At 41.2% G+C, this 13,558-nt stretch overlaps 1 protein-coding gene across 10 annotated transcripts in view; it reads left to right on the top strand.

Annotated features, from left to right (window-relative positions):
* LTBP1 (latent transforming growth factor beta binding protein 1) overlaps positions 1–13,558 on the top strand; it is a 479,251-nt gene that overhangs the window by 414,691 nt on the left and 51,002 nt on the right. For 6 of the 10 annotated variants that reach the window (XM_033176071.1, XM_033176068.1, XM_033176067.1 and 3 more), the window contains 2 exons: positions 2,861–2,986; positions 8,262–8,405. In XM_033176071.1, the coding sequence (XP_033031962.1) occupies positions 2,861–2,986; positions 8,262–8,405 (270 nt within the window). The remainder of the gene's footprint in view (positions 1–2,860; positions 2,987–8,261; positions 8,406–13,558) is intronic. The other 4 variants (XM_033176072.1, XM_033176069.1, XM_033176076.1 and 1 more) reach the window with 1 other exon arrangement.

Below are 13,558 nucleotides of genomic sequence, written 5' to 3'. Positions count from 1 at the left end.
AAAAAAAGCAAGAAATGTGCTCCAGGGAAGAATCTTGGCTGGAGAGGAGGATGGAGGATTTATCCCAAAGAGCATGGTCACTGAAACTGGGAGAGTGTGGGAAGGCTGAAAGAGGGGAGTGCCAAGCACACAGCAGATTTCAGGGGGGGCCAGATCCTTGACAGACACCCACCTTCAGGCTGCCAGAGGGCAAGGACAAGCTCAAGGTAGAACAAGAAGAACATTCTGTCACTGAATGGGGGAGGAGAGTGTTCAAGGAGTGGGCATTCACCCTGACTTGGAGGTCTGAGATAACTGACCAGAAGATGATCATGAGATTTAATGATGAGCTGATCATTGGTGCTTTTTCTCATAGGTGTCTCAGTGGGATAAAGAGTTAGGAATTAAGATTGTAGGCCATTGAGGAGGAGGAAGAGGAGGAAGAGGAATAGTAGTAGTAATAATAATAATAAGGTTGATGTGTACTATCTTTGATGCCTCCCTGCGTTACATGCCAGGCAGTCTTCAAAGCACTTTGTATGTGTTATTTTGTTTAATGTTCCCAGTAATTGTAGAAACTTACCGATATTATTAATATTATTCATATTGATACTATTGTTTCCATTTACAGATAGACTGTAATAGGAAATAAAGACAATGAGTATAGACAATCCTTTGAGATATTTTGCAGTGATACAAAAAGTTTACTTCCCCGCAAACTAAATTCTGTCAAGTGAAATTGAACTTGTCATTTTCTTTAGCATTTGTTACCTGCTTTCATTATTTGAACATAGAAGTACAATCTTCTCCACATATATTTGGATGCTGTCATTACATTTTCTTAATTGTTTCTCCAAAAACTTACATTTTGGCATGACTGTTAAGCCCAGGGGCAGAGAGAATAGAGTACCAGGCGATGGGTGGTGTGAGATGTGGCAGTGCCCAAGGAGAAGAAAAGCACAATGGGCGATGATATGATCAGGTGAAAGCGATTTTCAAGCAATTGTGACATTTTTGAAGGCAGTAGTGAGGTTAGGATCCAGGGGAGGAATAACTGGAGATGTCGAGAAGGATAAGCAGGTGGGACTGTGAGGCAGAGACCGGTCTGGGTGGGAGAAGGAGCCCCGCCCAGAAAGGAGAAGGGACGTAGGTTTTCTGTTTGTTTTGAGTTGGGAAAATACAGTTTAAAAGAGAAAATGTGGCCGGGCGTGGTGGCTCACGCCTGTAATCCCAGCACTTTGGGAGGCTAAGGCAGGCAGATCACGAGGTCAGGAGATCGAGACCATCCTGGCTAACATGGTGAAACCCCATCTCCACTAAAAATACAAAAAATGAGCCGGGCGTGGTGGTTAGCGCCTGTAGTCCCAGCTACTCGGGAGGCTGAGGCAGGAGAATGGCCTGAACCCAGGGGAGGTGGAACTTGCAGTGAGCTGAGATTACACCACTGCACACCAGCCTGGGTGACAGAGCGAGACTCTGTCTCAAAAATAAATAAATAAATAAATAAGAAAATGCTCAATTTTATTAATACTATCCCCAAACTAAACTCTGTCAAGTGAACTTGGACTTGTCATTTTCTTTAACATTTGTTATCTGATTTCATTATTTGAACATTAAAGTGCAATCTTCTTCACATATATTTGGATGCTGTCATTAACATTTTCTTAATTGTTTCTCCAAAAACTTGCATGTGGCATGACTGTTAAGTCCGGGGCAGAGAGAGCAGAGTACCAGGCGATGGGTGGTGTAAGATGTGGCAGTGCCCAAGGAGAACAGGAAGGAAAGAAGGGAAAAGAAAATTACTAATTGTAAGGATAAAGAAGAATTCTATCTAAAAGTCTGTTGTAACTTTACAATTGAGGCATCACTTTTATAAGAACATTTTTATTAATGAGAAAAAAAGGCACAAGGTCACTCATTAGGTTTGTGGAGAACAAAATGAATTGGCGAGTCAGCCAATCAGCTGGAGCAGCCTGCAGGGTTAGGACCTTGAGTGGTTGTAAATTGGTGGCATAAAATGTTTTCTTATGGCACTGGGACTGACCGACTACCCTGCTGACTTCATCAGACTCTCTTGACTTCCTGAGGATGTTGTGTAGTCTGGATCAATGTTATCCACAAGGTTAAGTAAACCATTGCTCATTTCCACCTGTAACTATCAGATGCAAATACTATTAGCATTTACTGCAACTCAAACAAGTGACAATATTTTCACATATTTTCTCTGTAGGAATATAAGGCTCCTTGGCAATCAAGAGTTGAAAACATTTGGCCGGGCGCGGTGGCTCAAGCCTGTAATCCCAGCACTTTGGGAGGCCGAGACGGGCGGATCACGAGGTCAGGAGTTCGAGACCATCCTGGCTAACACGGTGAAACCCCGTCTCTACTAAAAAATACAAAAAACTAGCCGGGCGAGGTGGCGGGCGCCTGTAGTCCCAGCTACTCGGGAGGCTGAGGCAGGAGAATGGCGTAAACCCGGGAGGCGGAGCTTGCAGTGAGCTGAGATCCGGCCACTGCACTCCAGCCTGGGCGACAGAGCGAGACTCCGTCTCAAAAAAAAAAAAAAAAAAAAAAGAGTTGAAAACATTTAGGTAATACTGGGCGTGGCACTTGCAGCAGTCATTTCAGTCTAAAAACATTTCCTAAGGAAAAGTAGTAAATGTTTTTTTCATAGAACCCAATATTTTGACTGTTAAATCATTTTCATCAAAACATTTTATTTATATGTAAAATGTTTTAAAAGCTGTTATCTGTGTAGACATGTTCATTTCATCATCACACACTAATCGGGATGTGTTGAGTGCCTCTGTTTATCCATTAATATCTGGTGTTTGTCAGCCTGTGTTTGTTTTGTGTCTGATGTTCCATGTCTTTTTTGCAGATATTGATGAATGTGTCAACAACACTGTGTGTGACAGTCACGGGTTTTGTGATAATACAGCTGGCTCCTTCCGCTGCCTCTGTTATCAGGGCTTTCAAGCCCCACAGGATGGGCAAGGGTGTGTGGGTGAGTTTTTAGATTTTTTCCCAACGTGTTTCACATGTCCCTAGGGAAAAGAAATCACAGTGAACAACAGGAGCTTTTAAGCAGGTAATTTGGGTAGAGCTTTATCACAATTTGATTTTGTCATACAATTTGAGGGTGTGCAAAAATATCCTATGTTGGCTGGGTACATAGCTCACACTTGTAACCCCAGCACTTGGGAGGCCAAGGTTGGAGAATTGCTTGAGGCCAGGAGTTTGAGACCAGCCTGGGGAACATGGTGAGATCTTTTCTCTATGAATAAAAATTTCAAAAACATTAGCCAAGCTTGATGGTGGATGCCTGTAGTCCCAGCTACTTGGGAGGCTAAGGTGGGAGGATCTCACGTGCCCAGGAGTCTGAGGCCGCAGTAAGCCATGATCTTGCCACTGCATGCCAGCTTGGCCAACAGAGCAAGACCCTGTCTCAAAAAAAAAAAAAAAAAAAAAATCCGATGGCTTCTGAAATTCTTAGGGACAGTAAGAAATATAAAAGTATGACTTTACATTTAAATGAATTTTAACAAGAACATCTGTTTAAACTCTTAACTGAGTATGCAGAACTCTAGACTCCCTTCGGCACAGGAAGTAGTCTGGTGTGTGGTATAGATTGTCTGTCTTTTAAATGCACCCCCTTAGTGCATTTAAGGCAAAGCATTGCCAGGAGCTTCAGTGTCCAGGAATGATACCTGTAGCACTTTGGGAGGCCGAGACGGGCGGATCACGAGGTCAGGAGTTCGAGACCATCCTGGCTAACACGGTGAAACCCCGTCTCTACTAAAAAAATACAAAAAACTAGCCGGGCGAGGTGGCGGGTGCCTGTAGTCCCAGCTACTCGGGAGGCTGAGGCAGGAGAATGGCGTAAACCCGGGAGGCGGAGCTTGCAGTGAGCTGAGATCCGGCCACTGCACTCCAGTCTGGGCGACAGAGCGAGACTCCGTCTTAAAAAAAAGAAAAAAATGGGAGGCCGAGACGGGTGGATCGCGAGGTCAGGAGATCGAGACCATCCTGGCTAACACGGCGAAACCCCGTCTCTACTAAAAAATAGAAAAAACTAGCCGGGCGAGTTGGCGGGCGCCTGTAGTCCCAGCTACTCGGGAGGCTGAGGCAGGAGAATGGCATAAACCCGGGAGGCGGAGCTTGCAGTGAGCTGAGATCCGGCCACTGCACTCCAGCCTGGGCGACTGCGAGACTCCGTCTCAAAAAAAAAAAAAAAAAAAAAGGATGCTTTGAATTGTGCAACTGTATTTCCTTAGTCTGCTTAGTCTGTTCCGGGATTGACAAGGCTGGAAGGAATCTTGAATATCATCAGATGTCCTGGAATATGGTCCAACAAATGCTCACACAGAAAATAATTTGTATTCATTGTCTGACAAGATGTGATTTCTTCACGTCAAACTCATTATGAAACACATTTGTAATTAGAGCAGTTAAATGGGAAGGAGAAGAAAAATTATCAAATTCAAGACTTTATAGATAGCAAGACTTTTCTTTTTCTTTATTCTTAGAGAAAAATAGCCATGTTCACTACATGGCAGATGGAACTTGAGGAGTCAATACCTATTTGTTTCGAAAATTTGCAATTAAAACATTAATTCATTTGCCATCCATATTAAACTTGGAAAATAAAATTTTCAAGGTTCAATGATAATGTCACTTGAATAATAACTGCTTTTGCGGAATTGTGAAATTCAGTTAATTCCCAACCAAAAATTATGTACAAATCTATGATGTGGTTTCAAGCATAAGCAGTAGCTAGTCAAAAACATAGATAATTATTCAAGCATTATTCACAACAAGACATAGTTATTTAATAATATAGCTAAGACTATCCTAATCTTAGTTCAAACTCCTGCTTTAGCCACCTTTCCACCAAAATACAGTTGTTTGACATTTGCATAGTATTTTCACCAGATGGGTCTTGTGATGTGGCCCCTACTTTTCATCTTAGCTTCACCACTTCCTTCTTCACCTGTTGGTTCCAGCAACGTCAGACTGGTTGTGGTTGCCCATGTCACTGTGCAATTATTTGACTGTCGTCCACTCCTTCTGCTGGGAATATTCTCCTAACCTCTCCTTCCCTGAGCCCTGGATTTTTCTCACTCATTCTGGAAGACTGAGGTTCAGTGTCATCTTCCAGACACCATCCCTGCTCCATCCCTCGCTGTCAAGCTGAGCTGTGACCTCTGCTTCCACAGCACCTTCAGCAAATTCTATTATAGCACTTATAACCTTTGGGGGAATAATTTAATAATGGGTACACCACCTGCAGCCCCCTTCTGCAAGGCTATAACCTCTATATGATTGAAAACTTTCTCGCTTCTCCCTGGGCAGGACACGATGCTTGGCTTATTGTAGGTGCTCAGTAAATTTTGTTTAACAGCCAACTGTTTAAATATCAGATGTTGAACCATATCTGGAAACCATGTCAGCTGTCTAGAGTCCACATAGCTCCAGAGCCCTTGCTTAATGTTCATTTCTTTTTTTTTTTTTTTTTTTTTTTTTTGAGACAGAGTCTTGCTCTGTCACCCAGGCTGAGGTGCAGTGGTGCAATCTTGGCTTACTGCAAGCTCCGCCTCCTGGGTTCACACCATTCTCCTGCCTCAGCCTCCTAAACAGCTGGGACTACAGGCACCCACCACTACGCCCAGCTAATTTTTTGTATTTTTGGTACAGACAAGGTTTCACCATGTTATCCAAGATGGTCTCGATCTCCTGACCTCGTGATCCACCCATCTCAGGCTCCCAAAGGGCTGGGATTACAGGTGTGAGCCACCACGCCCGGCTGCTTAATGTTCATTTCTAACCAGCTAGATGAGCACACTAAACCCATGCTGACATTTCAGCTTGGCACACGAAACACCACCCTTAGAGAAGGAATATTTGTTATCATTTTGGTGAACTCAACAAATGTCATTTTATTTGTATTTGTATTTATTATTTCAAAAATATTTACTGAGCACCTATGATATGCACTTTACCCTGTGTGTTCTGTAGAGCTACAGGGATGAGTCAGCACCTCTCCCATTATCACCTACTCATCCTTCAGCTATTTGCTCCAGTATCATTTCTCTAACCCACCCCTGCATTTAAGGTCTGCTGTTCCATGCTTTCACTGAGTCTGAACTTTTCACTCCTCACGGTCACCAAAGCGTTTTCGATTATTTTGTTAATTTCCCTAACTCAACTATAAGCTCCATGAAGGCAGGAGTTGGGACTGCTGGCTCATCATTGCTTCCTCACATACAGGCCGTACAGGCCTGCCCCACAGAAGTAAGCTAGGAAATATTTCTTGATTGAATTATTGCAGTCTGATGAGATAGAGTTTATTAGCCACATCAATAATACATGTTGGAAAGTACAATGTTCCTCTGAACATTTACCTAAAATTGATAAATGTGAACTGGCAATTTCTTAAGTTTTTCTGGTCTCAATATGACTGTCTAGGTTGATTAAATATTTCAACTCTGCTTTACTTTATGTTATGGTATTTTTCACAAGTGAAACCAGTTCATTGGATTTATATCTCTTTATATGCAAATGAAATGGAAAACTGAGGTAATTATCCAAATAAGTCAAGATATATAAGCTTTTTGTCCAATTAACTGGGTATACCAGGTGAAAGGATGATTTTTTTTTCTGGAATGATTTAGATAATTGCTCAAATTTTTAACTTTGTATAAACCATTTCAAAGTATGCTCATGAAAGCTAATGTTTGTACATGTTTAATGCATAAGACGTGAGCATTTCAGACTTTAATTCAGGTACTTTGCTGAACTGGATACTCATAAATAAAATGTTGTAGGAGGAAAGAGGTAAAAAACACTACTGGACAAGATCAAACATAAAATTAGCCTTTCTTTAGGGCAGTGTACTTGCAAAATGTTGAGTAAAGTGTACTTGTCACTGAGATTCCTTGACTGTATTTTAATTATGTATATTTAAGTACAGAAGAAAAATATTTAGCAAAATAGAAATTACACAGTGGGACATCAACAGAATTTGAAAAGGCATCCTGAGATCAGTGATTAGTTATTGGACCAATTCGTTTCACATGAATGATTAATGTAGCCTGATGAGTATCTATAGGGGTCTGTCCTTCATTTCTCAAAGGAATATGTAATCTGAATTCTATTGATAATTATGGATGCTTTGGCTACCAGAGAAATACCTGTATTTTCAGATATTTAAGTATATTTTAAAAGCTTTTTAAATGAACTTAATTCTGTGGTTACTGAAGTATCGGTGATTCTAACTTTGCTTGAATTAAGAACTGAGAGTAGGCCAGGCATAGTGGTTCACATCTGTAATCCCAGCACTTTGGGAGGCTGAGGCAGGTGGATCACTTGAAGTCAGGAGTTCATGACCATCCTGGCCAAAATGGTGAAATCCTGTCTCTACTAAAAATACAAAAATTAGCTGGGCATGGTGGTGCATGCCTATAATCCCAGCTTCTCAGGAGGCTGAGGCAGAAGAATCACTTGAACCCAGGAGACAGAGGTTGCAAGTGAGCCAAGATCGTGCCACTGCACTCCAGCCTGGGCGACAGAATGAGACTCCATCTCAAAAAAAAAAAAAAACTGAGAGTAGAGTGTTGGGTCATTTAAGACTTCATTATGTTGAAAAGTCAGGAATGATAAAACTAGATGGTCAGTGGGCACATATTAGGTTTGCAGTACAATTCCAGGGTGTCCTTTAAAACTAAATTGGGAATTGGCCAGGCACAGTGGCTGACTCCTGTAATCCCAGCACTTTTGGAGGCCGAGGCAGGTGGATCACGAGGTTAGGAGATCAAGACCATCCTGGCTAACATGGTGAAACCCCGTCTCTACTTAAAATACAAAATAAATTAGCCAGGCGTGGTGGCAGGTGCCTGTATACGTCCCAGCTACTCGAGAGGCTGAGGCAGGAGAATGACATGAACCTGGGAGGCGGAGCTTGTAGTAAGCCGAGATCTTTCCGCTGCACTCCAGCCTGAGCGACAGAGCAAGCCTCCATCTCAAATAAACAAAAAACAAAACAAAACAAAAAAAAAACTAAATTGAGAATTGTCTTAAATTTTTATAGTCCTTTTGTCCAGACCAAATCTGACAGCTCTACCTTAAAGAGCCCCTTCCCTAAAAGAGCAGAAGGGGTTTGACTGCTCTCTGGGGATCGCCTTCTTTTCAGCAAGACACTATTAGCCCTGGCACAGCTGGTAAAATAGAGAGCTGTCATGAATGAGGCACACATCTCACTTGGCCTGTGCTCCCTTTTCCAGATGTGAATGAATGTGAACTGCTCAGTGGGGTGTGTGGTGAAGCCTTCTGTGAAAACGTGGAAGGGTCCTTCCTGTGCGTGTGTGCTGATGAAAATCAAGAGTACAGCCCCATGACCGGGCAGTGCCGCTCCCGGACCTCCACAGGTAAGTCCCAGTGACACTGTGCAAGGGAATGGCAGGTTCCTCTCAAAGACCTGCACCCACACAGCTTTGGGATAAATGCTGGGAGTGAGATAATTAGCCAGATGTCCTGACACAGTGCTGTCTCTGGAAGCTTCCATGTTCTTCTGTGCCTGCCTTGTCAATGGAATTAAGATGTGGATGATGACTCTTTGGGCTAGATGGCCTCTAATGTTCTATCCAAACCAGAGATGCCTCCAGTAAGGTAAAGGATCCAAAATGGTGAGGACATTTGCTGGGGATTGCTTAAAATTTAGAGAGCTATCAGCTCAGGATTTAATATGGCACCATCTCATTAAGTTGCATAATCCTCCATACGTTCTTGGCCCTTAGAGAAATGTGTTTTGACACTTCTCTAAATTAAAAGCAACATATAGGCCTCTTAGGATCTACAAAGACTTCCACTTGGAATTCTTAAGGTGTTTTTCCAGAATTTGGCCTAGAGAGTGGCTATGTTTGCATTCACTTAAAATTTGATTTAGGCTGTGTCGTCACTGTGCAAACTGAAATAGAGAGTTGGACTGTTTTCCAGATAAATTAATCAACTTCCCAATCACCCTTTTAGTTTGTGCCATGTAGCTATAGCTTGGTTGTATTTCAGGGAAAGCAAAGGCCCAAATGGTCCTTTGAGAGCCAAGTAAAATGAAACATAGACCATTTTTTTTCTTTCTCAGTCAGTGTTATCCATGGTTCAATAATAGCTTTCACTACTCCTCTGGAGGGTACACTTGTTCTGTGTAAAATAGCTGTCTTTGCAAGTAATAGGAAATGAAATATAAAAATATTTTCACCCACACATATTTCCTCAGTTATTAAATATAGAAAGGTGAAGGGTACAGAATTAAATGAACAGACTGTAATTCAAAAACTTTGTGAAAGAGAAGAGACAGGTTATTACTGGTGACAGGATTTCTCTTAATTCTAATGACCACCACAACAATACATATTCCATAAAGAAGAGACTTTTCATTTTAATTGGATCTACAATAGCAAAAAACAAAACAAAAAACAAAAAAATCTGGTTGACCACTAACAGAATTGGTTAAGTAACTGTCTTTTTCTTACTTTTGCTTGGTTCCATAGGGTAGCACCTTACCTATAGTGTTATTTTGAATGAGTTAATTCATATGTCATAATATATAGCCATTAAATGGCCTACGTGATGCTTAGATAGTCATGATAAAGATAAACGTATGTGATACAATGTTAAGTGAAAAAATGCAGGGTATTCCAACGATCACACTCTGTAGAGGAAGATAAAAAGATAATTGTTGCCGGGCGCGGTGGCTCAAGCCTGTAATCCCAGCACTTTGGGAGGCCAAGACGGGCGGATCACGAGGTCAGGAGATCGAGACCATCCTGGCTAACACGGTGAAACCCCGTCTCTACTAAAAATACAAAAACTAGCCAGGCGAGGTGGCGGGCACCTGTAATCCCAGCTACTCGGGAGGCTGAGGCAGGAGAATGGCGTAAACCCGGGAGGCGGAGCTTGCAGTGAGCTGAGATCTGGCCACTGCACTCCAGTCCGGGCGACAGAGCGAGACTCTGCCTCAAAAAAAAAAAAAAAAAAAGATAATTGTTGGATCCCAACCAGTAACTAGTGGAGCTTATTCATTTGTATAGCTCCTGGCAGCTTTTACTTTTATCATGCCTCAATTTGTATAGTTGTTGGTGAACTTTGATTGTATGGAGTCTTAACACTGTCTTATGACAGTCTTCATTTAAAAAAAAATTTCTAGCAGTATCCTGAGAGACTGAGTTTAGCCATAAACTTCAGCAGAAGCCTTCTGTCTGATTTCATCAGAGCCAATAATTGATCAATTATTTGAAAAAGGTGATTAAAAACTGGAAATCGTAAAAGGTAACATCTTCTAAATTTAATTTTTAACTCAAAGGATATAAGTACATTTGGCCCAGTGCGGTGGCTCACTCCTGTAATCCCAGCACTTTGGGAGGCCGAGGCAGGCAGATCACTTGAGGCCAGGAGTTCTAAACCAGCCTGGCCAACAAGGTGAAACCTTGTCTCTACTAAAAATACAAAAATTAGCCGGGTGTGGTGGCATATGCTTGTAATCAGTAAGGCAGAGGCACGTGAATCGCTTGAACACGTGAGGCGAGGTTGCAGTGAGTTGAGATCACACCACTGCACTCCAGCCTGAGCGACACAGCCAGACTGTCTCAAAAGAAAAAAGAAAAAAAAAGTACATTCATGCACCAATCTTTGAAGAGAAAGGCTATGGTCTTTTTCTGTGTAGAGGTTCATTTGTGGAGTTTGTGTGGCTATCCCGCATAAACCCCATTTGTTATGTGTTACTTACACTTTCTTTGTAGAAGGGAGAATCTAAAGCCTTTTCCAAAGCAAACGAATGTAAAATCCCTCTAGATTTTTACAGTTTTTCTCAATTTTTTACACTTGTCTTGTCCACACCTAAGTTGATAGCATTTCTTTTAGTGAATCAACTTTATCGAATCTTTCTAAAGCTTTAACTTGCCCTAGAAACAGCTCTTCTAGTCACATTCATATTGTACTGGTTGATGTAATATTTAATTAAATTATGTAAGTACAATAATCAATACACTGACACAGAATGTTTGAGTATATACCTAGGTGAGTCTTGATTTGCATACTGCGCAGCCTATAGGAGCAGAAGTGTGTGGACCTCTGCAAGAACAGCCGTCCGGCTCTGAGCATTCTCCCTTCTGTGAGCATCAGCAATGGTGTTTTACAGAGGGCAAGAAAACATCAGTTAACACAGAAAGTTGGTTAAATGTTGGCCAGTTAAGAGAGTTTGTACCCTGTCCAGTAAAAGAATCTGCTATTCCATAAAACAAAACATTTTAGGCCAAATAAAAATAAACGTTTTTAGACTAGGATTCAAATTAATTTCATTATATATATAATATACTGAAGCTGAGATCTCATCCTTCCTGAAAAGTGCTTAGGAAGGGGAAGATAGATTTCTAGCATAGGCTATCACGTTTTTATTCAGCTGTAAAAGTCCCCCAGGACAATCTTCATTCCAACAATGATAATCTGATGTGGTATCATACTGAAGACAGAACTAGGGCTATGGCATAGGATATTAGGAAGGCAGATTTCAGGTCAGTATCCGGAAGAGCTTTCCAATAACTAACAAGAGCTAGTCAGCAAAAAGTAGCCTCACAAAATACTGGAGTGCTTCCCGCAAAGGCATCCAAGAACAGGTGGGATACCCACTGGCAGAAGAGCACCCACTTCCAGCAGGGTATTGTCCCAGATGAACCTTTAAGGTACTTAGGAACTCTCATGCCCTAGGGTTTTTATTTCTAAACTTTCTTGCTTCCCACATGTGTATTTTTTAGGTCTGCCTTAATGTTTTTTACTGCCTGGGCCTTTGGCCACTAATTTACATTGCTGTGCATTGCCTAAAAGCATCTGAAAAAGAAGTAACTAAAAAAAATGTCCCTACCAGGCCACTCATCACATTTAAGGAGGTATGGATATAAAATATAGTCTGATGCTATTATTTCCTTAGTGCCTGTGATAATTGCTCAATAAAAACTTTATGTCTTTGGGCACTCTAAGGGAAGCAGTAAATATTTAATCTTGGCAACTGCAGCCTTCAGACCTTACCCACAAAATGCTGTTCTCTTCCTTGATTGGTGTACAGAGGAAATTCTGTGGTAGGAACGGAATCTTATTCTTAAAACAGAAGGTATAATGAAAAGAGCACAATGAAAAACATACATATTATAATCCATATAGGTATTCTTCACTTTAAGAAAAGCAAACAAAATCAGAAAGTATAAAGCATATAGGTTGGGGTGATTAGTTGTATTATAAAGTAATTCTTCACTTTACTCAACAATTTATCATAGGGTTTCTTTAAATATCAGTTTTCGCTAATACATTTGAGATCTTATTCCCACATCATGAACTATATCCTAGACTTCTGCATTTAGAAACCACCTTAGTGATTTTTCCAGCTCAATTTTTTTTATTTATAGGTAAAGACACTGAGGCCCAGAGAAACATCTTAAATGTTATTCTTAAGGTTATATAGCTAATGAATGGCAGAAGAAACATCTTAAATGTTATTCTAAAGGTTATATAGCTAATGAATGGCAGAATCGGTTCAGGAACCCAACTCAGGGATCTTCCCACTTCACCATTTCTACTTTAAGGGCTGAGGACACCAAGACATCAAATTCTTCTCAAAATTGGCTGTTTTCATTATTAAGATAATACACATTAATCATAGAAAATTCGCAAATACAAAAATAAATCAAAAAGAAAGTCCCCTGCAGTATCACCATCCGATATCTATCACCATCTTGACCTCTGGACTCTGAAAGGACATCCATATTCCCCTGCCTCAGCAGAACCATCTTCCATTTGACCTTCAGTGCGCTGAAATCAGGCCCTCTGACTTTTCATCTAAGTGAGCCGTCAGTGAGCTTCTATATACTAAACTCTTTAGTCTCATCCCAGAGTCGTCTTCTGAAACATTTGACACTGGTTTTTCATCTTTTCCCCCATCTTTGCCCTGTGATTGATTTCACGACATTACTGTTCCCTGCATTCTCCTGCCTCTTGGATGAGTCTGTTCCTGTCTCATTCTCAGATTCCTCTTCTCCTGCCCATTCCTTAAATAATAACATCCCAGGCAGTTGCATGCCTAGCTCTCTTCTTATTTATGTTTTTCTCCTGGGATGTTTTATCTGCTTTGGAGTCAACTGTTACTTATATGATGTTGCCTGCTAAGTAAATATCTTCTGCCTCGACCTGTGTTCTGAGTGTCATGCTCCTATTTCCAGATGCCTATTGGACTTTGTCTTCCAGGGTGTCTTGTAAGCCTCTCTGGCTGACAGTTATTCAAACCTAAATTAATCACCATTTCCTCTACTTGAGTCTGTTTATTTATTTATTTATTTATTTTTATTTTTGAGATGGAGTCTTGCTGTGTCGCCCAGGCTGGAGTGCAGTGGCACGATCTTGGCTCACTGCAACCTCTGCCTCCTGGGTTCAAGGGATTCTCCTGCCTCAGCCTCCTGAGTAGCTGGGATTATAGGTGCATACCACCACACCTGGCTAATTTTTATATTTTTAGTAAAGACAGGATTTCACCATGTTGATC

Source organism: Trachypithecus francoisi, unplaced genomic scaffold (genome assembly GCF_009764315.1).
Source record: "Trachypithecus francoisi isolate TF-2019V2 unplaced genomic scaffold, Tfra_2.0 Lachesis_group17, whole genome shotgun sequence".
In the NCBI taxonomy this organism is placed as follows: domain Eukaryota; kingdom Metazoa; phylum Chordata; class Mammalia; order Primates; family Cercopithecidae; genus Trachypithecus; species Trachypithecus francoisi.
This window is presented reverse-complemented; position numbering and strand designations above follow the sequence as displayed.